We start from the raw sequence: 26,802 nt of genomic DNA, 5'->3' as shown, positions 1-26,802 counted from the left end.
GCTGCCTAAGTACATTGCTTAACACTTGGCTAGATAACAAATTTTTCTATGTAATGTCTAGACAAAGCCTAAGATAAACCATACCAACTTTATTTTTTCATCAGGTACACACAATAACCTGGCAGATTGTTCTTTCCCTCCTTTGGAATTTAATTGCCTAGGAATTTCATAGCATGGTGGTACTTTGTACCTTGTAATAATATTCTACTAGTAATAAAGAAATATACTCTGAAAGAAGAATATTATGTATTTTTGTGATGCCTACTTTTCAGAGGCTTGGGATGGTGTCAAAAAGCTTTTGAAAGGAAGAGAAGGAAGTAAAAAAGTTTTAGAAAGGAGTGAAAGTGTCACTTATACAATAGGGTTTTTATGTTTTATTTTCATAGAATTGAGGTTTTTTGGGTGTTCTTCCACATCTTTCAGTATAAATTTATTAATAGTGAGGAAAATAGTAACTATATGGTCAGAAATAGTAACTAATTGTTAGGAAGATTAACAGAATGTGTTATTGACAGTTTGGAAACATAGAAACAAGATTCTAGACCACACTGCTCATGATAGATATTTGAATGATCATGAACTCAGCCAGACTCATTTAAAAGCAAATGACTAGTTTTTTTTTTCCTAAAAATAACTATTGAAATAACAAAGATAATTCTTTTTTTCCTAATGATTTGTGTTGCATATTATAGGCTTAATTGAAAGTGAAAACTTTGAAATTTTGTGGCATTTTTGGGGTTTTTATTTGGTAAAAGAAAAGGGACAATTACTTAGATCAGTTTTTTAACCTGGGGTCCATGATCTTTAAAAGAAATGTAAATAGCTGTGTTGCAGTATAATCAGTTTCCTTTGATTCTATGTATCTTATTCATTTAAAACATGAATCTGTGAAACTGTCTGTGGGCTATACCAGACTGCCAAAATGGTCCATGACAAAAAAAGGTTAAGAATCTCTGGATAAATAAATATTCATTTTTGAATTTTAGTTGTGAGCCCATGAGGAAATTTGCATAACTATTGATAGCATAATTTTTTGCCTTTGGGTAACTATTATAGATATTAGATTGTTATTATAACTATTACAATTCTAGGTGGAAGATTTAAATGAATATAAGAATTAAGCTTACTTTTACAGAAAGGACTTGGGGGGAGAAGATGAAAAACCAAAATGATTAAAATAATTTGTTTTAGGTGTTAATAGAATACTTAATTATTTTCATATTGCAGACATAGAGGATGGCTTGCAAGACGCCTTTCATATGTACTCTTCGTTCAAGAACGGGATGTTCATAAGGGCATGTTTGCCACCAATGTGGCTGAAAATGTATTGAACAGTAGCAGGTAAGGGGAGAAAAATTTCTAGGCCATTCCAACTTCTATAAAGCATCATGTCCCAAGATTTTTTTTTATTCTTTATTGAAGTTTTGTTAAACATTCTTAGAAAATACAGATGGAAGGGGTGGCTAGGTGGCACAGTGAATAGAGCACTGGCCCTGGAGTCAGGAGGACCTAAGTTCAAATCCAACCTCAGAAACTTGAAACACTTAGTCACTTACCCCCAATTGCCCTGCCTTCCCCCCTCCAAAAAAGCAAAAAAAAAAAGGAAAATACAGATGGAGGGTAAAGTAGATTCTTTGGGGAGCAGTAAGCATACAGAACAAAATACTAGGATTGTGGATTATTAATTATGCGAATTTCATAAATATCACAGAAACAAGTTGGTTTGGGAGATGTGTATTTTCAGAATTCCTGGAAAGTGTAATCATAACAGTAATGTGGGATAATGCAGTTTTTAGTTCATAATTCATCCTTTAAGGTGTGGGCGGTAGGAGTTGAATTATCAGAATTAGAAAATATATACTTTTTGTACTGAAATTTAGAGTAGTAGACTTTTACTTACTCATTTATTTTCCTAGTGTAGTTAGTTCCTTTTGAATTTTGTCATTTTTGTAGTCACTAACCACCAGGCCTGGTAAGTCTGGCTTTCCCACTAAAATCACTGAGAAGACTTAAAACTATTGACTTAGTAGAGCTCTCATAGGATTGTTAACAGTGCCGTTTATTTAAAAAAAAAATTAAACCTTTTTCCATTGTTTCTGACATTAAATGTAAGAGTAATCGAAATAGAATTTAGAAGCAATTTAAGGGGCTTGCTCCTTGGATTAGTGGACTTTCCCTTTGAGGGGATAGAATGGATTTAAATCTGTCGACTATATACTTCCATCACTATTCTCCCTTTTTGAAAGAGAGAGCCAGTCACATTTTTTGGTGTAGGGACCTCTAAGGAAACTCCCTCTACAAATGCTGATCATCAACTCTTCTGTAACTGATGATCCTAGAAGGTTGCCTTGGGCTCTCAGAGATTAAGTGATTTGGCCAGGGCTGCACAACCAGTATGTCTCAGATATGAGTCTTGACTTCAATCTTTTTGTTCTCTATCCACTCTACCATGTTGCTCCTTCCCTCTACTTTGTAATTTAAAAACAATTTGGACTTCATTTTGTGGTCATTTAAAAAATGCTGTAATGCTCAAAAAATTGGTTATTATTGTGGGAAATCCCTTCTAATAGTGCAGAATGCAGTCATTCAGTCATTCCCATCCTGGGCAACTCCTGTCTGTTTTCCACTCACAGACTGGGGACCTTCTTGCTTTTAACCTTGCAAAGATAGTTGTGACTGAGATGGGCCTATCAATGATTATCCCAGCTCTTGCCATGTAATGAGCTCATCTTTTTGGCCAATTTTTTTTGATGTCATCATTCACTTCTTGTTTGTAATTCCATTTCTAATGTAACCTGTTTAACCCACCAGATCCCTTTCCATTGACCCTCTGGACACTTGTTCTTGGATTTTTGGAGTTGTCTTCCATGCCTCAGGCATACAGCACCAGAAACAATATTTATATTAAAAAGATGGGCCTTTGTTTCAGGGTCATTAAAAGAATTTTGCAGTTTCCAAAAGGCAGTACAGCCTGCTCACCTCGTATTTGCTTTTGGGTCTCATTCATTGTTTATTTGTAGTGTTTGTGCAAGAAATTCATATACACACACATAGGCAGTGGAAGAATTCTATAACTTGTTTATTGAAATGCATATCATAGTTTAGAAAATAGACATTCTTCATCTCTTGGCTTTTCCTGGGTGAATTGTTAGGCCAGACTCATTTGCGTAGTTATGGATCTCATCCAGGAGACTCTGCAGTGTTCAAAGTCCTGATGCAATCTGCATAATATCATCCACAAACAGGAGCATCTGGAGTACTGAAGGACTTCACCTTTTATAGGGAATCCTTCACAATTTTGACTGTGCTGTTTCCTCCGTTATTGTGGTAAAGATCTTTGGCAAAGTTTTATCTGTGTTTTTTGTCTGATAATAGTAATCAGAGGTTTGTCAATCAAGGTATCTCTCATATCTTTTAAGGAATCAAGTATAATTTTGAGGTATGCATGGGAGATAACCTTATTGGAGGAGAACCTCTAAGGCAGGCTTAACTGAATCAAATACTTTTTTATAGTTAACAAAAGCAATTTTTATAGTGAGCTCTTGCTTCTCTGTTTCTTTTAGTCAATTTGATGACTGTAAATATTAAGTTTGCAGTGGAATACTACTTGCAAAAGCCTGGTAGTTCTCATTTAATAGCCTCAGTAAGAATTCCCTTAATGCTGTATCTTATAAAAATATTTTATATGGGAAAGTTGGCATATTGGTCAATTACTGGTCTTCCTTCCAATTGCCTCTTCCCTTTCCGAATAAAAAGATCCTAGATTTCTGGTTGTCTCCCCCATCTTCATTTATCTTGAAAAATTGATCCTTCAGTGCCCTTCCAGTGGCATTGCCTTCTCCATGCACACTTAGTCTGGTCCAGTTTCTTTTCTCATCTTTCTCTTCAGTGTGATTTTTGCCACCTTTGTAAGTATATCCCAGGACTATGATGTTGAGTCCAAATGTGCTGATTCCACTATCCTTGCTGGTGAAGAGAGTATTATAAACATTTTTGTGCATCATTTCTATCTTATGTCACCATCCAGCTAAATCCTTAAATGTCTGGCATTTTAAAGGCAGCTGGTTGGCACAGTGAATAGGGCTTTGGGCCTGGAATCAAGAAGATCTGAATTCAAAGTTTGTCTCAGACACTTAACTAGCTGTTTGACTTTTGGCAAGTTAACTTCACCTCTGACTGCTTCAGTTTCCTCAACTGTAAAACGGGTAAAATCATAGCATTTGTCTCCTAGGATTGTTGTGAGGATCAAATGTGATAATATTTGTAAAGTACTTAGCACAGTGGCTGGCACATAGAGGGAACTTAATAAATATTTGTTCCCTTTCCTTCCTTCCCCTTTGTCCTTGTGATGACTGGTTAGAGTGTCTCTCCAGGCTTCCTTTAAGCTGTTTTTATTCACAACTGCCTTTCTTTGTTTTATTTGGCAAGGCTATAATTATAAACACGTGTTTTCCTTGATTGCCATTATCTCTTCACTCTTCAACGAAGTCATTTGTTAGTTGACTAATGCAGTTTTCTTGACCATTTTGGTGTCTTCGTTTTAGCAGTAGATTTACATCTGCTGAGTTCCTGCATAAAATAATTATAGCAAGTGTTGATGTCTTTTTGTTCACATGCCATTGTTTTTGGTCATGAGTAACTTGTTTAAATGTTAGGATGTTACTTTTTAAATTGTACACCATATTTGTATCTCATTTTTATTCTGTCTTTTTATTTGGAACTTGATTCTAACAAGTTGCTGGATTGTCTACATTAAACAGCTGAGGCAAGAATGACTTTTTTATATTATTAGTGAGTCATTCTTTGTCTTCTAATACGTAACGATTTAATTTTTTGTGATACCATACAACACTTTCAGTGCCTAGTGGCTTTCAATTACTTTCTTGCAGAAGGTGTTTGTGTTTGTAATTTACATGTGTTTGGCCTTTTATTCCTTACACCTGATCCATAATTTCCAACATTTTCCATTATCCTTGCCTGTTTCCACTTTTGTGTTGAAGTCATGAATTTACTCAGAATCAATGTATATGTTAATTTAATTGACAGGTCTTAATTGAGTTTTTTTTTATAGAATTTCTTTACCTTTTTATCCTCTGCAGCAAACAAGCTGCAGTTATTTTCATTGTCTTTTTGAAAATGCTTATCATAAACACTAACACCAGATTAACCTGGTGTCCCAAATGATGTTTTTGGTTGCTTTTGGTCACATGATAAAACTAACTCTGCTAACCTCCCTTATTTGTCTTATCTCTCTAATCTCTCTGTGACTTCATCAGCTTATATGAGTTTAAATATCATCCCTATGTTGATGATTCCTAGATTTCGATATCTAGCCCTAAATCCTTTCCTGTGTTCCAGTCTCATATTACCTATTAGATTTCCACCTGGATATTCTGCAGGCAGGTTAGAGTCAACATTTCCTAAAAGAATTAATTTTCTTCCAAACTCACACCTTTTCTGAACCTTTCTATTCCTTTTGAGGGCACCACCATCCTTCTAGTCACCCAGATTTGCAATTCAATGTTGTCTTTGATGCCTCACTCTCCCTCACCTCACATATCCAGTCATTACTAAATCTTGGACTTTCTATTTCCATGACATCTCCTCTATCCATCCTCTTCTCCCTCCTGTATAGCCACCACCTTAATTCAGGCCTTCATTAACTCTTGATTATTGGATGCAGATGGTTGATGCAGGTAGATGGTCTCCTAATTAGTCTTCATGTCTCAAGCTCCCTATTCTAATCCATTCTCCACAGAGCTAAAAAGGTGATTTTCCTTCAACATAGCTCTTATTACATCACTTCCTTACTTGGTACACTTCGGGGGGCCATAGTACTTCAAGGATCAAATATAAACTCTTTAGCATTGAAAACTTTTTACAACCTGACTCTAAGTCCCCAGTTCTATGGTTTTTTCCTTTTTCTTTTTTTGGAGGGGCGAAGGTAGGAGCAATTGGGGTTAAGTGACTTGCCCAAGGTCACATGGCTAATAAGTGTTAAGTGTCTGAGGCCAGATTTGAACTGAGGTCGTCTTGACTCCAGGGCCAGTACTCTATGCACTGTGCCACCTAGCCGCTCCTCCAGTTCTAGTTTTACTACATATCAGTCTTGTTTTTGTACACAAAAGTTCCTTATACATGACATTCTGTCTCTCTCAAAAGTTGTGAAAATGTACATTCCTTGTGCCTGGAAACTCCTCCTCTTAAAATCTCTCAAAGCTCAGCTCTCATGAAACCTTCTACACGAAGTTTTCTAATGTTTCCTCTGCCCCACCCCTTACCTAGTGTTTTTCCTCCCAGTTATCGTTTGTTTAATTTCCATAGATGTGTACATGATGTTTCTCCTGGCTAAATGGTAAGTTCCTCAAAAACAGAAACTTTTGTCTGTGTTTCCCCAGTGCCTGGCAGGTAGCAGATAACTAATACATTTTTTGTTATTTGCTTGCTTCAACAGGGAAAATCTGTGAACCATCCTTCTGTTTAGCTGCAGCTTCCTCTGAGTTTCATGTAAAGTGAGAGTGTCAAATTGATACAATTTAGTTCTTCTAGTAGGATGTCCACTTAGTTATTGAACAATATTATTGTGGACAGTCTTACCTTTAGATTACCAATGGTAGAATGTTTATAACAAAAAAGTATTATATTTAATTTAAAAAATGAATACTAGCAGTGTGGTAAGGATAAGTTAGAATTTATATCAATCAGTGAGATTTGCTGAACATTAGCATTTATATTGCTCAGTAAGGTTTTCTAAGCACTTGACGTGTTATTTCACCTGATTGTCACAAAATTTCTGGAAGGCAGATAGTATCATTTCCATTTTGCAGAAGAGGAAACTGAAGCTGAGGGAAGTTATGTGACTTGTCCAAAGTCCCATAGCTAGAAGTTTCTGAGACATATTTGATCTCTGGTCTTGCTGACTCTAAATCTAGCATTTTGTCCATGTGCTGCCTAATGGAATTATAAAATAGAGGCACAGTAACCTTTCAGAATGAGAAATCATATATTTTCTTGCAGCTGCCCTTAGAGCCCTCTGGTACATATGTTACATAAGGATAGTCATTTCTTTTCTTTGTTCCTTCAGTCTTTTTTCCTAAATTGTTTAATAACTTATTAATTTGACCTAAAGCAAAGCATTTAGAATCTTGAGTGGTTGCTTAACAACTTTAGGATGCCACTCTTTCTGTTTCTCCAGAAGAAGTGTTACTCTCTTTAAAAACATTCTGAATATTGTTTCATCTTTGTGAATTCAGTACTTTAGGAAATGTTGGATATAGAAAGTAGCTCAGAAGTAGTTACATTGTCTTTTCTTTTTCCAATCAGAGTACAGGAGGCAATTGAAGAAGTAGCTTCTGAATTGAATTCTAGAGATGGTTCTGCTCAGCAGCAATCAAAATCTATTAGCAAAGTGAAAAAGAGAGCTAAGCAGATTCTCCAAGAAATGGTTGCTAATGTCTCACCAGCAATGATCAGGTAATGAAAATCAAGAAAACGGTTTGTCAACAGAGTTGACTCTTCAGGTAATTGAATTAGTAAGAACAGTAATAAACATTTTTGAAGTTCCTATAATGTATAGAACATGTGCTAGTTGTCAGGGACAACAGGATGAAGAAGATAATAGTTCCTGTCCTGAAGAAATTTGCAGTCTCAAAGTGGGATGCCACACTCACAGAAATATCTGTAGTGTTAAATGGAACATTAGGTCGTAGATGGCATTTTGTGAGGCAGAGATAAAGAAGAGGGCATTTCAGGGATAGGGAATAATGTGAGCAAAAGCATAGTGGTGGTAGGAGATTGTGGGACAATGTCAGGGACAAAGCTTGGAGTTCAGTTTGCTTGGAATATGAAGGGAGTAGTACTGACAGATAACGTTGTAAAAGAAGGAGATAAGCTATGATATGAAAATACATTACATCCTTATAATCTCTTTTAACATCCATCCATGCTCCTATTTTCACTGTTGTCATCTTCATATAGGCCTTCACAATGTTCCCTCTCTATAAAATGCCCTCCTTTCTATTTCTCCCTCCTGAAAGCCCACCTGTTTCTGTAATGATCTAATATTCCATTTAACATTATAGATTTTTCTATACATGTTGCGTTCCTCTGCGTTTTGCTACCTGTAAGTTTGACACCTTTGCTCCAGTCTTCCTGAGTGTACTTGAACTAGACTGAAATGTAATTGGGAAATGTTTAGTAAAGTAAATTATGATACAACATAGATAATATTTGTGGTTTTAGAAAACCATGTCGATACATGGTGTATAGGCTGAGATCCCTCTCTATTTGAGTTTGGTAACACTGGGTTATAGGAACATTGATTTAGAGTTTGAAGAGATTTTATAGACTTTTTTGGTCTATTTGGTACCTGATTTAAAGATGATGAAATAGGCCATAGAGGTTATGCCCAAGAAAATTATATAGATTAATTTAGTGGAATAGAATGAATTGTTGAGTGGAGAGTCTAAATGCCAGAACCTCAGAGAAAGCTACCAGGAATGGTATTAATGACCTATATGACAGGATGGTGTCATACACACGAAAGCTGTGAGAATAGAAAGGGAGGATGGATGTAAAAGAGATTATAAGACTGTCATGTATTTCCAAGCAATAGCTTATCCTATCCCTTTTCCCCACAGGACTCAATAAATATATTTTGACATACCCTGAAATATCATAAAAACGCTAGTTCAATGACTACCACTTGTGTTCTTACCCCAGCTTTCTTGCTTACCTCTTTTCTGTTTCTGTAAACATCTTTGTAGCCAGATTTTGAAGTCATTGAGTGAGAATTGTCAATTTACAAGTAACACTTGATACTGTGAGGGTACTAGATATGTTAACATATTAAAGGGACTTTGGAAAATGTTTTATCTGGTGTATATTTATCAAAGAACACACTATATTCATCATTCTGTTTACCTAAACATTCCCTTCAAATTTCAGTTGACTGTGGTGGTATTTGCTTCTGAGATCTAAGTTATGTAGACATCTAGTCACATATGACTGATGATTCTCTTTTAGCTGATAAACTATACTACATAAATGAGTTCTGCAGGAATAGGAAAAGGCCAGTCATGAGGCCAATGACTTGGGATGAGCTGGTAGTCTGGTTTTTGGGGTAAAAATGAGGGTTATGTGATGACCATTATGATTAATGAATCTGTGAATGAACACATACTGGGTTTCATTGATCATTATGCGAGTCCAATAGGCCAGTTATTTGTAGATAGCTTTAATTTAAGTAGTCTCTGAGCTAGTGGAAAGTGACATTTGAGCAGAGGAACATCTTAGCATTTTGTTCTTTCCTAGGCTGACTGGATGGGTGCTACTAAAACTTTTCAACAGCTTCTTTTGGAGTGTTCAGATTCACAAAGGTCAACTTGAGATGGTCAAAGCAGCCACTGAAGTAAGAGGATTAGTCTTTTTGTTGACTTTTAGTAAGCCCTTTACCCTCAGCTCCCCATGTTTACTGAAACAGTGGGTTTTTGGTTCTTTTTTAGTTTCAAATATTTTTCAAGGTCCTTATTTTTTTCTTTTGAGGGTTTGTGCCCCTTTTTGTGGGATCCCTCATTTTTGGAAGTCTCTGCAGTAGCTGCATGCAGTCTAGATATGATGGGATGTTAGTTTCACCTCTTAGTAGCTTGTTGGATAGCAGTTTTCAATGTTTAAAATGCATTGTTTAAAGAATTCATCCATGCTATTTTGAAAGGATGCATTTTTGCTGGTAGTTGTAGCGTAGTTTGATTTATTTGCTAAATGTTATGCTATGATTTACCATTTGTATTTACCTTTTAATTTAAAATTGCGCATCTTTTTTCTCCCCTCCAATCAGATGAATTTGCCTCTTATCTTCCTACCAGTTCATAAATCCCATATTGATTATCTGCTACTCACATTCATTCTTTTCTGCCATAACATCAAAGCACCATACATCGCTGCTGGCAATAACCTGAACATACCCATTTTCAGGTAAGAATCATAAGCTTAATATGAAATTCAAAGTAAAACTTATACAAGTTTAATTGGAGGTTTTATTTTGACCCCTTCATTTTATAGCACAATTCTTATATAACATATTTAGTGCATAGAAACGTGAAACTTCTTAGGGAATATATCAGTGGAGAAAAGCCAAGTAGTAAATAAAATGACTTTGAATCATCAAACCTCAACTTTGACTTTTCAAAGTGAAAAGTACAACAAATGTATACATTGAGTTTTCCTTAATCAGTTGCAGAGAACACAAAGAAATACAAATTGTAGGAGCTCAGAGAGTGAATAGGATGACAAGAGGATGTGAATTTACGGATGTTGAATGAATTAGTGATGATAGCTAACATTTATATAAGACTTACTAGGTGCCAGGCACCATGCTCCGTGCTTTACAGTTGTTATCTCATTGGATCCTCACAACAACCCAAGGGTGTTGGTGCTGTTATTATCCCCATTTTACATATGAAGAAACTGAGGCAAATGAGTTAAGTGACTTCCCCCCAGGGTCACACAGGTAGTAGATGTTGGAGTTCTGATTTGAACTCAGGTCTCCCTGACTCCAGGCCTGTTGCTCTAACCACTGTACCACCTAACTGCTCCATTAGCATGTAGCTTAATAACTTGATATTCTAATTGGACAATAGATTTTTGGGGGGGGATGGGGTTTGGAGGGAGGAAGGCAGGACAATTGGGGTTAAGTGACTTGGACAAGGTCACACAGCTAGTAAGTATCCATTATCTGAGGCCTGATTTGAACTAGGGTCCTCCTGACTTCAGGGCCAGTGCCCTATAATAATACTGTTGAAATAAATAGATTATAACTTTTGATTGTTAGACACATCATGAAAACTTTTTTTCCAGATCAGATGTTATTAATGATGATTTCATCTGGACAGATCTCTTATATTAAACATTTGTTTTGTAGTAAAATATGCCATAGGCAGGTATTCTAGCACTTTATGTCAAATGGGAATTTTATAGGAACTTGCATAGGGATTTGACATTCAAGTGTAGCATAAATCACACTGCCAGTTTTGAGACGATAAAGATCACATATAGGCTCCTTTGATTTGGAATCCATTATTATAAGCCTCTAACATAAACAGTGATAATCTAAGAACTGATGAAGAGGGGTGGCTAGGTGGCACAGTGAATAGAGCACCGGCCCTGGCGTCAGGAGGACTTGAGTTCAAATTCGGCCTCAGAGACTTAACACTTACTAGCTGTGTGACTTTGGGCAAGTCACTTAACCCCAATTGCCCTCTGAAAAGCAAAAGAAAAAAAAGAACTGATGAAGAGTAAGTAATATCATTTATTGAAATGAGATATTAATTTAGAAACTGGAGCACTTGAACATTTTTTTACATAGGTAGAATAGCTCAAAAGATATATGTGTGTGTGTATATACACACACATATACATATATATACAGATACACATATGTATGTGTATGACTCTTATGATGGCTGAAATAGCTAAATGCTGAGTATTTGAAAGATTTGGGTTTTGAAAGATGAAGTTGCTATTTCTGCATGTAAATAATATACCTTCTTTCATTTTTCTAGTACTCTGATCCGTAAACTTGGAGGCTTTTTCATACGACGGAGGCTAGATGAGACATCAGATGGACGGAAAGATACTCTCTACAGGGCTTTACTCCATGGAGTATGTGTTCTCTCTAAAGCTACTGTGTTAGTTATTACCTGAGTAGAAAGTTAAAAATTGTCTTGAAATATTTTTATTTTTATTTTTTTACTAAAGTAAGGAAGAGATAGTATAGTAGAAGGAATGGAGGACCCAGGAAGACCTGGGTTCAAATCTTGCCTCTGACAGGCCATAATGATTCCAATGTTAGTATTGTGTAAGTCTTGTAATTTCTTTGTCTCAGTCAGTTCTCCAAGACTATAAGTTACAGATGAGTTGCCAGTATAAATTGCTAAATGGAGCTTTCCACAATGGAAAATCCACCCACTGGTAATTATCAGTCCAGACAAAATCCCTTCCCCCATACCAAAATTGAGAATTGTGAATATTGACTGGGGATTTTATTATCCTGTAGTCCCCCAGAGCTAGTTTGGGACAAGTTATTCTGCCATTACCTTTAAAGATACTCTGCTAGTATGTGAATCTTTTCTTTCAATGTTTTAGTTTGTATAAATTAATTTTGATTAGTATAGTGAACAGAGAGTTGACTTGGCAGTCAGGAAGATCAGGGGTTAAATTCTAGTGGACATCTAGTGACCTAGGCAAGCTCTTAACCTCACAGTGTTTTAGGCAATCTTGAAGACTTTAAGCTGCAGAGCTGCTCATGGTTGCTTTCTTCATTGAGAGTGAGGCAATGAAACCAATGAAATTGTAGTTTGGGTCTGAGAAAAAAGAAAAGCATATGGTAAGTTTTATGATTTTGACTTAACTTTTTGTTTTGCCCTCTTGCCTTAGCACATTGTAGAACTGCTGCGACAACAACAGTTTTTGGAAATCTTTTTGGAAGGAACACGTTCTCGGAGTGGAAGAACCTCCCACGCTAGGGCAGGCCTCTTGTCTGTGGTGGTGGACACTCTTTCTAGCAATACCATTCCTGACATTTTGATCATCCCTGTTGGAATCTCCTATGAGCGGATTATTGAAGGTCATTACAATGGTGAACAACTGGTAATGTCTTTTAAACATTGGGTAAAAAATAGAATGTTTTTTTTGGGGGGGGGTAATCAGAAGGGCTTTACCATCCATACCACTTGCTTGCTTTAATGTAGTTAATGTTTTTGGTGTTAATCGTAATAAGTATTGAGCACACCCTCTTTGCAAGTCAGATTTGTTAAGCACACACTGGGTGTGAGGCACTGTAGAAATAAAGACCTGAGGTAGGTTCTCAACATAAATACTGATAGTGAGCACAAGATAATTTAAGGAAGGCAAGAGTACTGACAATTGAAGAAATGAAGGAAAGCTTCATGGTGGAGAGAGCAGCCTTGAAGGAAGAGAGAGAAGTTCTGAAATGTAAAATCGAGAGAATACATTTCAGGCATGGATAGCAGCTTTATGACTTAATGGAGTTGGGAGATAGAATGCCTTATATGGGTAGCTATCTAGTTTAGCTCTAGAATGAATGATAGTAATAGTAGAAATTTATGTAATACTTTGGGATTTGCAAAGTGCTTTACCTAATTGTCTTATTTGAAGTGACAAATAAGAAATAAGAATGAAAAGGTAGGTTGGAACCTAGTTATTTATAGCTTTTTGAACTCCACATTGAGGAGTTTGTATTTTATCCTACTGAGAGTAATGAACTGTTGATAGTAGTATGGTGACAAATAATTTTTAGTCGTTTATGACATCATTAGCAGCATTTGAGAGAGCAGTTTCTTTAGAGTATGGTAGTCAAAAGTCAGATTGTAAGGAGTTGAGATGAGTGCAAAGAACCATGAATTTTTTATTTTAGAAAATGTGTTTTATTTCTTCCCAAGCTGGCTGTAGATGTAGTATTAAGTCTTTGAGGAAATGTTCTCAGAGTCAGAAGTACTTCTAGGAAAACTTTTCCTTCCTGCTGGCTTTTCCTTCCTGGGCCTGTACTCCACAGCTGTTGGAGTGGCAGCCCTGTAGGGACTGAATATAGAATTACCTCAAGTGGGAGTGGGTCTCAGGTATGATTTTGAGAACCATTCCCTTTTCTATTTGGAGTTGTTTCTATACAAGCTCTGAATGCATAAGGAGACTAAACCACTACTAAAGGAATTTGATACCAGTTTTAGGAATTTTCTTTGGTCCTAATTTAGTTTTAAGGCTTTAAACATTGTTTATGTTTAGTTAAGTGCCAGTTTTCTGATGTGCCAATGAAGGACATCAGAGCACATGTTTGATGACTCAGAAACTTTAGAAATTTAGTGTTTAAACTCCATTCAGAGGTTAGGGTGGGGCCTAAATCCAGTATTCCAGGTTTTGTATATTTGGATGCTGGGTCAAATACCATTCATATTCACCTTTGAAGGCTAGGTAAACAGCCACTTACCTGAGGACAATATAAAGTCCTATCAGAATACTATAGAATTGGCAGCTAGGTGGCACAGTGAATAGAGCACCAGCCCTGGAGTCAGGAGGACCTGAGTTCAAATGTGGCCTCAGACACTTAACACACATACACACACACACATACATACATACATATACATTCACAAAAACCTAGCCGTGTGACCTTGGGCAAGTCTCTTAACCCCAATTGCCCTTCAAAAAGTAAAAAAAAAAAAGAATACTATAGAATTGTTTTTTTTTCCTCTTTCATGTGAAATTGTTTATTCATCAGCTTGAAATATATGGTATTAATTTTTTCTTTATGTGATTTTTAATAGAATATGTCACACATTTTGTTTGTCATTATCAGAGGTACCCTATTGTCTGTCACAAAAAAACTTGAGATAGCTGTAAAATTAAGAAGGCCTGGATTTAATTCCTATGTGTAATGTACATGAGTACATGAAAATAGGGGAGTCACTTCAAATCTTAGTGCCCCAGGGAAATATGAACTTCATCAGTGAAGAGAATTCTTACTCTGGGAGTTCCCTAAACTGATGGAATCACAGATCCAGACTCACACTCATAAAAAGAGTTTAGTATTAAAAATGCTCTGCCAACTTCTAGATACTGTGTATTTTGTAAGTTCTTCATATTTTTCAAGTTATACTGTTAGGGTTTTAAAATTGATTTTTTTCAATTATCAAATTCCACCTTTCTCTCTGCTACTTCTGGGGTGGGGAGTGGGCTGGTGAGGGGGAGAGGGAGTGGAGGTGGCTGAGGGCAGAGAAAAACAAAACTTCTAACAAATATGTATAGTGAAGCTAAACAAATTCCCATGTTGGCCATGTCCAAAAATATATCTCAGGCTGTATCTTTAGTTCATCACCTCTTATGAGAAGGTGGGTAGTATTCTTTATCAGTCTTCTGGAGTTATGATTGAACATTGCGTTGAACAGAGTTTGCTTTTCAAAATTGGTTGTTTTTACCTTGTTGCTATTGTATAAATCGTTCTCCTTCTTCTACTCATTTAACTTTGCACCAGTTCATGCAAGTCTTCATTCCCAGGTTTCTGAAATCCTGTATTAAATCATTTTATATAGTGCAACAGACTTCCATTACCTTCATATACCATAATTTATTAATGTATGCCCCAGTTGATGGGCATCCTCTTGGTTTTCCACTATGAAAAACTGCTATAAATATATTTACTTATTTTTTATTTTATCAAATGCTTTATTAACTTCCAGGTTACATCATTCATTTCTGAAAGATTTTGAGTTACAAATTTTCTCCCTGTTTTTCCCCTACCCACCACCCCAAAGTAGCGATCCCACTGGCTCTCCCCTCCTCCAATCGTCTCTCTCCTATATCTTCCCCCATACCCCCTTTGATTTTCCAGTAGGTCATGGTGGATCTCTATGCCCCAGTGCCTGTATATCTTATTTCCCAGTTACATGTAAAATAATATTAATAATAGTATGTATATTTTTACACATTTGATTTTAAAACTTTGAATTCCAGAATCATTCCCTTCCTCCCTTGTCACCCACCCTTACTGGAAAGATAAGCAATTCAATATAGGTTGTACATGTATAGCTATGCAAAACATTTCCATAGTGGATATATTGTAGAAGACTGACTATATTTCCCGCCATCCTATCCCACCTCCCACTTGTTCTATTCTCTACTTTGATCCCGTCCCTTTTCAAAGGTGGGTGCTTCCAACTTCCCTCCCCCCCAGCCTGCCCTCCCTTCCATCATCCCCCCTCTCATTCCCTTCCCCCCTATTGTTCTGCAGGATGAGATACCCTATTTAGTGTGTATGTCATACCCTCCCTAAACCAAATTCAATGAGAATAAGGTTGTCTCATTCCCTTTTGCCTTCCTGTTCTTCCTCTCCTTTGTAAGTTTTCCCTTGCCTTCTTCTATATGAGATAATTTACCCCATTCTGTCTCTCCCCATTTCCTCTCATTATATTCCTCTCTCACCTCTTAATTTCACCTTTTAAGTATCATCCCTTCCTATTAAATTGGTTCTGTGCCCTCTATGTATACTTGTACAAACATATACGCACACTCACATATGTATTCATACATCCATATACCCTCCTATATAGACATATATATGTATGTATACGTACACACACACACACACACACACTTCTATTCCCTTCAACTATTCTCATACTGAGAAAAGTTTCATAAGTTACAATTACCATTTTTCCATATAGGAATGTAAATAGTTCAACTTTTATAAGTTCCTTATAATTTCTTTTCTCTGTTTACCTTCTCATGCTTCTCTTGCTTCTTGTATCTGAATGTCAAATTTTCTATTCAACTCTGATTTTTTTCATCAAGAATGCTCGAAAGTCCTCTATTCCATTGAATGACCATATTTTCCCCTGAAACATGATACTCAGTTTTGCTGGGTAGGTGATTCTTGGTTTTAATCCCAGCTCTTTTGACCTCCATAGTATCATATTCCAAGCCCTTCGATCTCTCAGTGTAGAAGCTGCCAGATCCTGTGTTATCCTGATTGTGTTTCCACAATATTCAAATTGTTCCTTCCTGGCTGCTTGTAATATTTTCTCCTTGATCTGGGAACTCTAGAACCTGGCTATGATATTCCTAGGAGTTTATTTTTTGTGATCTTTTTTAGGAGGTGATCGGTAGATTCTTTTAACCTTGATTTTGCCCTCTGGTTCTAAAACATCAGGGCAATTTTCCTTGAGAATTTCTTGAAGGATAATTTCTAGGTTCTTTTTTTGATCATGGCTTTCAGGTAGTCCAATAATTTTTAAATTCTCTCTCCTGGATCTATTTTCCAGGTTGGTGGTTTTCCCAATGAGATATTTCACATTGCCTTCTATTTTTTTCATTTGTTTGGATCTGTTTAATAGTATCTTGATTTCTCATAAAGTCACTAGCTTCCATTTGGTCCAGTCTAATTCTGAAGGAATGATTCTCTTCAGTGAGCTTTTGAGATTCTTTTTCCATCTGGCAAATTCAGCTTTTTAAGGCATTCCTTTCCCCATTGCCTTTTTGAGCCTCTTTTGCCCTCTGAGTAAGTCTATTTTTTAAAGTGTTATTTTTTTCTGTCAGGTTGTTAAGTCTCATTTCATAATTTTCTTCCATCATTATTATTTCTCTTCCCAGTTTTTCCTCCACTTCTCTTATTTGGTTTTCAAAATCTTTCTTAAGGTCCTCTATGGCCTGTAACCAGCTCACATTTTTCTTGGAAGCTTTTGGTGCAGGAGTTATGACTTTGCTGTCTTCCTCCTGTTCCATGCCCTGATCCCTTTTGTCCCCAAAATAGGAGCATTAAGTTGCATTACTCTGCTTGTTTTGCTTCCTTTGCTTGCTCATGTTGCCACTCAATTACTTGACTTTTGAGCTTTTTGCCACAGTAGGACTCTGCCACCAGACAGGAGAGCTTTGTCCCAAATCACTGCGGTTTTCTCGGCTGCTGGAGCTGTTAGTTTGGTGTCCTCTCTGAGCCTCCACACACTCTGGCAAGCTGGTAATGCACCCCAGGACCTCCACCCTAGACCACAATCCAGATCCAAGCAGGTTAAAGCAAGAGTGATTACCCCTTAGACTGGTTGCTTGGTTCCCCTACAGTCTGCAAGCCAGGAGCTGAAGCTGCCATGCAGCGGCAACTACATAGCAGCTTTTCCCTCCAAGGGGTAAAGGCTAGACTGCACTCCTGAACTACCGGATCCCAAAGTCCACACTGCACTGACCTCTCACTTTGTCCTTAGCATCTTTGTGTTGATAATTCTGGAAGCTGCCACAACTTCTTGTGATCTGAAGTCCCTCCAGCTGGTGGCTGGTTGTGGCTGTCCTGAGGCTAAAACCTTGGGCTCTTCACAGGCCTAGGCTCGGCCCCCAGAGCACTGCGCTGGCCCCTTCCTGTGGGCCTGCAGGACTGTCTTCAGTGGGAGGTTAACTTCTCTCTGTCATTTTGTGGGTTTTGTAGCTCCAAAGTTTGTGTAGAGTCATTTTTCACATGAATTGGAGGAGGTGGAACCTGGAGCTGAGTGCAGTCCTGTTTCTAATCTTCCATCTTGACTCCACCCCCTATAAATATATTTATATGGCTAGAACTTGAATCAAACGGTATGCACAGTTTAGTAAATTTTAGGGGCATAGTTCCAAATTACTTTCCAGAATAACTGGACTAATTTACTGCTTGTCAACTGTGCCTATTTTCCTGCAGCCTCTCCAACACTTGTCATTTAACATTTTTTGTCCATTTTGCTAGTCTGATAGGTGTGAGGGGGAACACTCTCAGAGTTACTTTAAATTTTAGTTTATCTAGTCATTAATTAGTTGTAATATTTTTTCCTTTGACTATCAGAGGCTTCGATTTCTTCCTCTAAAAAATGCCTGCTTATAATAACTTTGACCATTTATTAATTGGGGAATCGCTTTTAAATAAATCTCTTTCCTGTGTATCTTTCTTGAAACTGAGATCTTTATCAGAGTAACTTTCTGCCAAAATTTTTTTCTCTAGTTCACTGTTTTCCTTCTGATCTTTGTTACATTGGATTTGTTTGTTCAAATCCTTAATTTTATGTGATTAAACTTGTCCATTTTATGTTTTGCCCTTCTGACTTTCATAAACAAAATTGCTACTTAGGTGAGACAAAAAATTTGTTTTAAGCGATTTTTTTTTGGCCCAATTTCCCTTTTGTCCTTGACTGTTATTTTTGATTACTTGTCAGGGTAAACCCAAGAAGAATGAAAGTTTGTGGAGTGTGGCAAGGGGAGTCTGTCGGATGTTGCGTAAAAACTTTGGCTGTGTCAGAGTGGACTTTGCACAGCCATTTTCCTTAAAGGTGAGTGAGAACATCAAGTTACAGTACAAGATGGAGTGCTAGGAGTCAGGACATCTTGATTCTACTTATGGTTTTTCCCCTAGCCACATGATTTTTAGCGGCTCCAAGTAATTTACTCTCTGTAGACCTCAGTTTCTTCATCTGTAAAACTGAGGAGATTGGGTTAGAGGGTCCATCAGTTCTATTGTTCTAAGACCGGAAATGGGAATGAGAGACAAGTAGTGGATATGAGGAGGAAACCCAAGAGTCAGGGACCCCTTCACCATGGCTATTTTTCTTTTACATAACAATATGTTAATGTGCCATACCTGATAATAAAGCATCCCTAGCATTTCAATATTCATGCGATTAAGACTATCCACAACTTTCTCCTGTTGCACATGTCTCTAGATGCTTTCCCAAGCTTTTTTTATAAGCCTTTGCAAGGTAGTTTCTCCATTTGGTTACATGCTAATTCTCTGCAGTCTTGTATTATAGTATATGTGACTCCTGTACTACAAAGTTTATTGGTGAAATTGTTGTTATCCTGGCTATCACTCTTAATACTGTATGCATTTTCTAAATAATAATAAAAATTTGGAATTCAGATTCCCTGTAGGTGATGATAATCAAGTGGGAAAAATGAGTTAGCTGAAAAGTTCCAGTTTGATTTGGAGGATGTCTTAGGTCAGTGGTTCCTAACCTTGTGGGCTCCAGATCATTGAGGGTGTGAAGTTACTGTGAGGAGTCCAAGAATCCAAATTTGTACCAGCCATTGTAATTTTATATTTTCTCAATAAGTGGAAACCAGTACTACAGCTAATATCAGTTGGGGTTCCCATAAAATTTTTAGACATTCAGAGGTTTTCATGGCTGGAAACCAGTGAGCTAATTTGGAACTGTAAAATGTTAATTTGCATTTAGTTTTATATATAAATTAAATCTGTCCTTTTATAGTTCTTTGGAAGACTAGATGGGTATATTTCTCATTATGCTGAGTGTCATAGTTCATTGAAAAACTGTCCTTTTCTTAACTAATAACTCTTTTTCTAAAACCAAAAATTAAATTTTGAAATGAGAGTGAATTATCATGGTGTAATTTTACAGGAATACTTAGAGAGTCAAAGTCAGAAACCTATGCCTGCACCACTTTCCTTAGAGCAAGCTTTGTTACCAGCTATACTTCCTTCAAGGTAAAGTTTTCAGAATATTTGGCTTATTATTAACTTAAAGAAATGAAAATAACTTAGACAAAGGTTACATATTTTTTTATTGTCTTTCCTCTGTAATTTTTCTGATGGCCCCAGATAAGACTTTGCATCTCATCATCTTGTTGTGAAAGTTTTATTATTTCTAGAATATGTTCTTGAACTAAGGGTGCAGTTACTACCATCTATGAATTATCTATAGATGACTATGCAAGCATTATGTTTGTTGTTTAAATTAGTTCTAGTAATAGGTTTTGCATATTGCATGTTAATTCAATTTGTAAAAGAACCTTGCTGTTTTAATTTCACAGGATTTTTCATCAGAGCAATTGAATAAGGCCTTGTTTTAGAAACAATTTCAGAGCTGTTGAACTCTGAAGTGTGTTTTAATGAAATTGTCATGCTTCTTGTTGCAAGCATTTGTTGGATGAAGTGTTATTGGGATGAATAACACATAGTGATATTTCAAATATATGTTACATTTATTGGGTATAATGTTGAAAACTAGATTCATTAGTTTTTTAATGCAGAAAAGCATCTTGTTTTTAGGAAGGGAGAAATTTTGAAGCAATTATCCATAGGTTTTGATGACTTATGCCTTGTAATTTAAAATGTGTTTTATTTCTTGCTCTAATAGTGTGTATAAGACAAATGAACTCTTTTTTAACTTGCTTCTAAGAAGATGGGAATTTCATACAGTGTCATATATGGTCACTTTATGAGCTGTTTTTGTGTGACTTTTAGGTAATAGGAGGGGTGGGTTAAATGCTAGGAACAGATAACATATATAATCATGACTGATATACAAACAAAAAACTTAAAACTTTTTTTTGAAGTTGGGACTAATTAAATATTCATTTAAAAATGTAAACTGAAATTTTTTTCTCCAGACCTAATGATGCTGCTGCTGCTGAAGGTAGAGAAGCTACAGTTAATGAATCCAGAAATGTAAATGATGAGCCATTCAGGAGGAAGTTAATAGCAAATCTTGCTGAGCACATAATGTTTAGTAAGTGAAATTTTGAAACTGAATTGTATTTTGTTTTATTTTAAGCTTAATTGATTTCATTTGGCTTACTTGGATTCATATGTTTCTGTATGTGATTTTGGAACTAGCTTTTTTTTGATAAGTTAGTAATTGTTTTTGTGTTCCATCTATAAATTTGTGTTATACATATAGATTACCATGTACATCTATTAAGGTAGATTAACTTTAGATTTTCAACTAACTGAATCATGAACTGTCTCTAGCTTGATAAATTCAGTTACTGAGCCTTTTATGTGAATTATAAAAAGTGTTAAAAATGTAGTATTTTTCTTCTCATTCAGTTTTTCCTGAAAGCATCCTACTTGGAATAAAAGTTAAATTAGGTGAACTGTGTGGGCTTAGTCTTACAGACTATTTCTCTTATCTGCAGACTTAGCTTGAGGCCTGGAGCTTTTAGGTCTACTTGACATTAAATATTTTATTATAAGGAAACATGCTTAAGGTTATCACAGGGTACAAATAGGCTTTAGAAAATTATGAGACACATAAAAATATAACCATAAGAAACTCCTTTCTCTCTTTCCACCAACATCACCAGGTGGCTGAATTCTCAGTCACCAACTATCTAATCGGTTTTGGATTATTATACCTAGCTGAGTGGCCTGATACAATAGCCTTGAAGAATATTCTCTTTCCACTCTCTTCTGTTTATTTGACACAGGAAAACAGATTCTTTGCTGATGGCACAATGATACAAATTTGAGCTGTACTCTGAGCACATCAGAAGAGCAGAGGACATTTACTAAGCCCTTATTTCAGCTTAAACATGTTCATTAGTGTGTCATAAGTAATTGGGGGATAGGGTTGGGATGGCATGGGGATAGCCTACTGGTTCATGGGCCTCCCCATATGGAGCAGTACCATCAAAATAGTCCAGTGTGATTATAACTATTCATGTACAAAAAGACAATGATAGATGTATCTATGTGGGAAAGCTATTTTTTTCCTTTAGTTGGAAGACCTGTGTGTTTTTAGTAATAGGTGATTTTCCCTAGTTTGGGATGCAAAGTCTAATATTTCCTTTAGTTTTCCCAGGTACATTGTATTAATTTTTACTCTTTTGATGGAGCCTTTAAATTAATATGTGTAAAGAAAATGAGGGTGACTTGAAACTTGAGAATTTAAAAATGGACTTCTTGATGATGCTAGTAACATTGCTTTTTATTAAAATGTAGCTTTGGTCTGGGAAAGAATGGAAAGGATTTTGTGATTTAAAAGAAATTTGCCAGTAGATATGTTCAAGAAAACAATTGAAAAATTGGTTACTGGGTATGTTACAAACTTCTGATCTACCATTGTTTTTTACGTGAAGACTGTTAATTTGATCCACTTGACATCTTCTTAAACACTTTCTGATAATGGCCTTATTTCCCATTCTTTCATGTTCACTTATCTGTTTGAATTACAATTTGTGTTTTGCATACTACTCCAAACATTTTTTTATAAACTACAGTAATATTCCACAAACAATTTAAACAGCAGGGCATACCTGGAAGAATGGTGAAGAGATAGAGGTATAAATGAAATAAATGAGAATCTGGGGTAAATAGCATCGTATGAAGGATTAACTTCCAGTAAACCCTCTTCCTGTATTGATAATTTTGGAGGGACAGTATGGCCTGTTGGAAAGAACATTGGAATTGGGATCAGAAGACCTAAGTTGAAGTCTCAGTTCAGCTAATTTTCTAGTGGTGACTATGGTACCTAACCAGTTAGTTCAAAGAGTATTATCCCTATTTTCAGGTGAGGAAACTGAGGTCTAGAGGTTGTCCTATCGAGCTATTAGAAAATGCTTTGTAAACCACAAATACGTGTAGATTGTTGTCATTCATTTAGTAAGTGCTTGCTATATACTTCATACTTTCTTAAACCTATAGGAGATGAAAGGAAACATTGGATGGCATCAGGACTCAGGGAATTTATAATCTACTAAGTGAGGAAATATAAGAACATACATATGCTACAGGTGAGCACATAGGACCTGTGTGAGAGGAGTATAAATTCCTGTGGGACTGTTTTCTTATTGACCATCCTTCAGTTTTGGAGTATATAGATTGAAAAAAACCCTATTGATGGGAGTCTGAACTGGATTTGCCACAAGCCTAACTCTTCTCTATACTGAAGAGTATTTTAAAGCTAGGCTCCAGTATACATACAGAATGTGTCAGTGATAGACTTAGAATAAATTTGCCAATAGCTTGTTTATCATTCTTAAATATTTTTTATTGAAGGCACAGATGTTTTCTAAGTTAAGAGGTATCTGTTGGCTCATTGAACAGAGCTCTGGACCTGGAGTTAAGAAAACCTTAGTTCAAATCCAGCTTGATGCACTTCCTAGCTTTGTGACCCTGGGCAAGTCACTTAACCTCTAATTTCCTGACAAAAGGATCCACTGGAGAAGGAAATAGCAACCACTCCAGTATCGTTGCCAAGGAAACCTCACGGGCAGCTATGGAGGCATGAAGAGTTGGACACAGCTGAACAACAACAAATGTTTTCTGAGTTATATTAGAAAGCTTAAGCCTTTTTTTTCCTTTCTTCTAGCTGCTAACAAGTCATGCGCAGTTATGTCAACACACATAGTGGCCTGTTTACTGCTCTATAGACACCGGCAGGTAAGTCTGTGATGTTATAAAATATTTGTTACAGTTGGTCACCAATTAACGTATTCAATTGAACATATGCTGTGTATTCAGCTCTATGTTAGGTGCTATGAAATATGAAAGCTATGTACAACAAGTTCTGGGTCCTCAAGAAGTTCAGTCTTGGAGAAATGCAAAGTGTGCATGTGGAACAGAATATGAAATCAGATGCTTTTTGTTTATGATAAATTCTTAGTACCGAAGAAGTTACATGGAATTCTTTGTTAATGTTCATTGTTGGGAAACTACTTGAATTTACTAAATTTCTCTGTTTCTTTTAAAGTGAGGAAAGGACCATCCAGAGATCAGATGGTTTTATATAGTTGTTAACCTTAAATATTTTTAACCTGGATTCCGTTGACATGTAAATAGCTGTTGGTCGTGGCACCTGTGGCCTTGTAGGTGACCTACTCTTATTATATTTTGCCTGATTTGTGACCTAGCTGTGTGGAAATTTGCTGGACTTGGTTTGTTTTTTTTAATGGCATTTGGCCCTATTTCCATGTGTCCTAATGGTGGGGAATGGTTGCTCTTCACATAGGGATGACTTGACAAAAACAAGAACACTCCTAAATACTTTTTGGCATCCTGACTCTTCCAGGATTAACTGCCTTAATCGTGATGAGGATTTTTTCTGTTTCCATAGGGAATTGATCTTTCTACATTGGTAGAAGATTTTTTCATTATGAAGGAGGAAGTGCTGGCTCGGGATTTTGACCTGGGGTTTTCAGGAAATTCAGAAGATGTCGTCATGCATGCAATACAGCTTCTGGGAAACTGTGTAACCATTACCAATACCAGCCGAAATGATGAATTCTTCATTACTCCAAGCACAACTATTCCTTCTGTTTTTGAACTTAATTTCTACAGCAATGGGGTGCTACATGTCTTCATCATGGAGGCCATTATGGGTTTGTAGCTCCATGACACATATTAACTAAGACTAGGGAAGACTGAGTTTTAAGTGTCAGAACAGAGCAACAAACAACATAATTAGATACCTCATTGTGGTAAAACTGGGCTAAAAAAAAAACCTGACATAGTGTTTCATTCATTTATGTATACATAGTACTATGATGTGCACTGATTGAAATAGAGGAGACCTGCCATCTAAGAGCTTTCATTTTTGTTGTGAAGACAGAACCAAATGTACACATGCACAACGTTTAAACAATAGTGTAAGGCAGAATATGATGAAATGCCTATGTATATAATACAGATAATATGTGTAACCAAAGTTCAGACATGGGGAAGCTCATAGGAACAGAGTTGGAAGGGGCCCCTGAGGCCATCCAGTGTAGGCTGAAGTGGTTGGGGAAGAAAAGCTTCATGGAAGAGAGTGGGAACTGAGCTGACAAAGGGCAGGCAGGGCATGGGGTGGTGGTGGTGGTGGGGGGTGGATTCACTTAAAATTCAATAAATATTTCTATAGTGACCATTTTCTTAAGTAACATTAGTTTGCAGTTACTGTCTTATTTTAGGGACTTAAACAGTTGGCCAGTTTAGTCATATTATTAGGGTGAAGGGTTAATCTTTTTTTTTTTCTTTTTGGAGGGCAATTGGGATTAAGTGACTTTCCCAAGGTCACACAGCTAGGGTTTTTTTTTTTTTTTGGGTTAAGTGTCTGAGGCTAGATCTGAACCCAGGTCCTCCTGACTCCAGGGTGGGTACTTTATTCACTGTGCCACCTAGCTGCCCTGAAGGGTTAATCTTATATTGGTTTTTTAAGTTTCTCTTAGAAAGTTCAAGCCCCTGTTTCTCATTTTTGTTTTTGTTTGTTTAGCTTGCAGCCTTTATGCCATCCTGAATAAAAGGTGCTCTGGGGGTACTGGAGGTCTGTCGCCCAGCATGGTTAGCCAGGAACAGCTTGTCCGTAAGGCTGCTGGCTTATGTTATCTGCTTTCTAATGAAGGCACCATATTACTAGTAAGTGAATATTTAATCATGGCATCTATTCCTATTTATTTCCTATTCTTGAAAATGTTCTTGAAAAGATTATTGCAATCTTTTTGGTAATTTTTTTTCCTCTTATACTGTAGCTTATTTCCATCTTGACACATTAACAAAATTCATTGTATATATTGATTTCTAGTCATCATTGTTCACAGCTGTGGAAATAATAGGTTTAATTGATAAGACCTGTCAGTTGAGGTTTTATTTTATTTGCCCTCTAATAAAATCTTATTCAAATGCCTTTTTATGACCTGGTGGTGACTGTAGATTTTTGAAGGCCATACCATCAGACCTCAGACTCTGTCGGCAGTGTGGAACAGCTTTGAATACAACCTAATGATAACTCACCTTCAGGATCAAATATAAAATCCTCTGTTAACATAAGCTGGCCCATTCATACTTTTCCAGATTTGCTGGAGTTTATTACCTTACATGAACTCTGTGATATGACTAAACTAGCCTATTTGCTGTTCCTTGCAATTGGCCTCCCATCACTGTACCTTTCCCTGGGCTATCCCCCATGCCTGGAATGCTCTGTCTTCTCACCTCCCTCCTGATTTCCCTGGTTTCTGTCAAGTTCAGCTCAGGTCCTTTTGTAGGAAGCCTTTCCTGATCCCCCTCATTGCTTAGTGGCAGCTCCTCTTGAGATTGAACCTTGATCTGCTGTTTATCTTGCATGTACCTATTTACATGTCTTCTTCACTTAAACATAAGCTTCTTGAGGATGGAAACTTTTTTTCTTTCTTTTTTTAAACCATTTTTATATCTTTAATGCTTAGCACAGTGCTTACACATATTAAGTGCTTAATAAATACTTGTCGATTGATTGAGCAGTGTTTTATAAAAGAACCATTATAATTAAGTTCAGAGGGGTTCATCACTACATTGGCTGAAAAGGTGATAAATTTTTTGGCCTAACAATTCTCAGATACTGCTAAATTAGAAAGGTATTTTAATTTATGCCAGAGGAAGGAGTATCTGTGTTCTCCAAGTTATAGAACCTTGAAAGTGTGAATTTGTGCAAGGCATTTTGTATGGAAATATGTTTCCATATTTTCTGTTCGTCTTGGTAGACTTGTAATGAATGTTTTAATTTCCCTAATAACTGAAGATAATACTATAAATTAAAG

The 26,802-nt window shown here is 36.5% G+C and overlaps 1 protein-coding gene across 2 annotated transcripts in view; it reads left to right on the top strand.

Moving 5' to 3' along the window:
* The window catches only part of GPAM (glycerol-3-phosphate acyltransferase, mitochondrial), a 44,851-nt gene that overhangs the window by 7,305 nt on the left and 10,744 nt on the right, over window positions 1-26,802 (top strand). For both annotated transcript variants that reach the window (XM_069098957.1, XM_069098956.1), the window contains exons 6-17: window positions 1,228-1,341; window positions 7,324-7,473; window positions 9,313-9,409; window positions 9,836-9,972; window positions 11,559-11,658; window positions 12,433-12,645; window positions 18,729-18,842; window positions 19,929-20,014; window positions 20,920-21,038; window positions 23,622-23,692; window positions 24,366-24,630; window positions 25,503-25,645. In XM_069098957.1, the coding sequence (XP_068955058.1) occupies window positions 1,228-1,341; window positions 7,324-7,473; window positions 9,313-9,409; window positions 9,836-9,972; window positions 11,559-11,658; window positions 12,433-12,645; window positions 18,729-18,842; window positions 19,929-20,014; window positions 20,920-21,038; window positions 23,622-23,692; window positions 24,366-24,630; window positions 25,503-25,645 (1,609 nt within the window). The remainder of the gene's footprint in view (window positions 1-1,227; window positions 1,342-7,323; window positions 7,474-9,312; window positions 9,410-9,835; window positions 9,973-11,558; window positions 11,659-12,432; window positions 12,646-18,728; window positions 18,843-19,928; window positions 20,015-20,919; window positions 21,039-23,621; window positions 23,693-24,365; window positions 24,631-25,502; window positions 25,646-26,802) is intronic.

Source organism: Petaurus breviceps, unplaced genomic scaffold (genome assembly GCF_028583685.1).
Source record: "Petaurus breviceps papuanus isolate PSGF00001 unplaced genomic scaffold, PetGlider_PUasm1.0 37, whole genome shotgun sequence".
NCBI classification, from domain to species: domain Eukaryota; kingdom Metazoa; phylum Chordata; class Mammalia; order Diprotodontia; family Petauridae; genus Petaurus; species Petaurus breviceps.
This window is presented reverse-complemented; position numbering and strand designations above follow the sequence as displayed.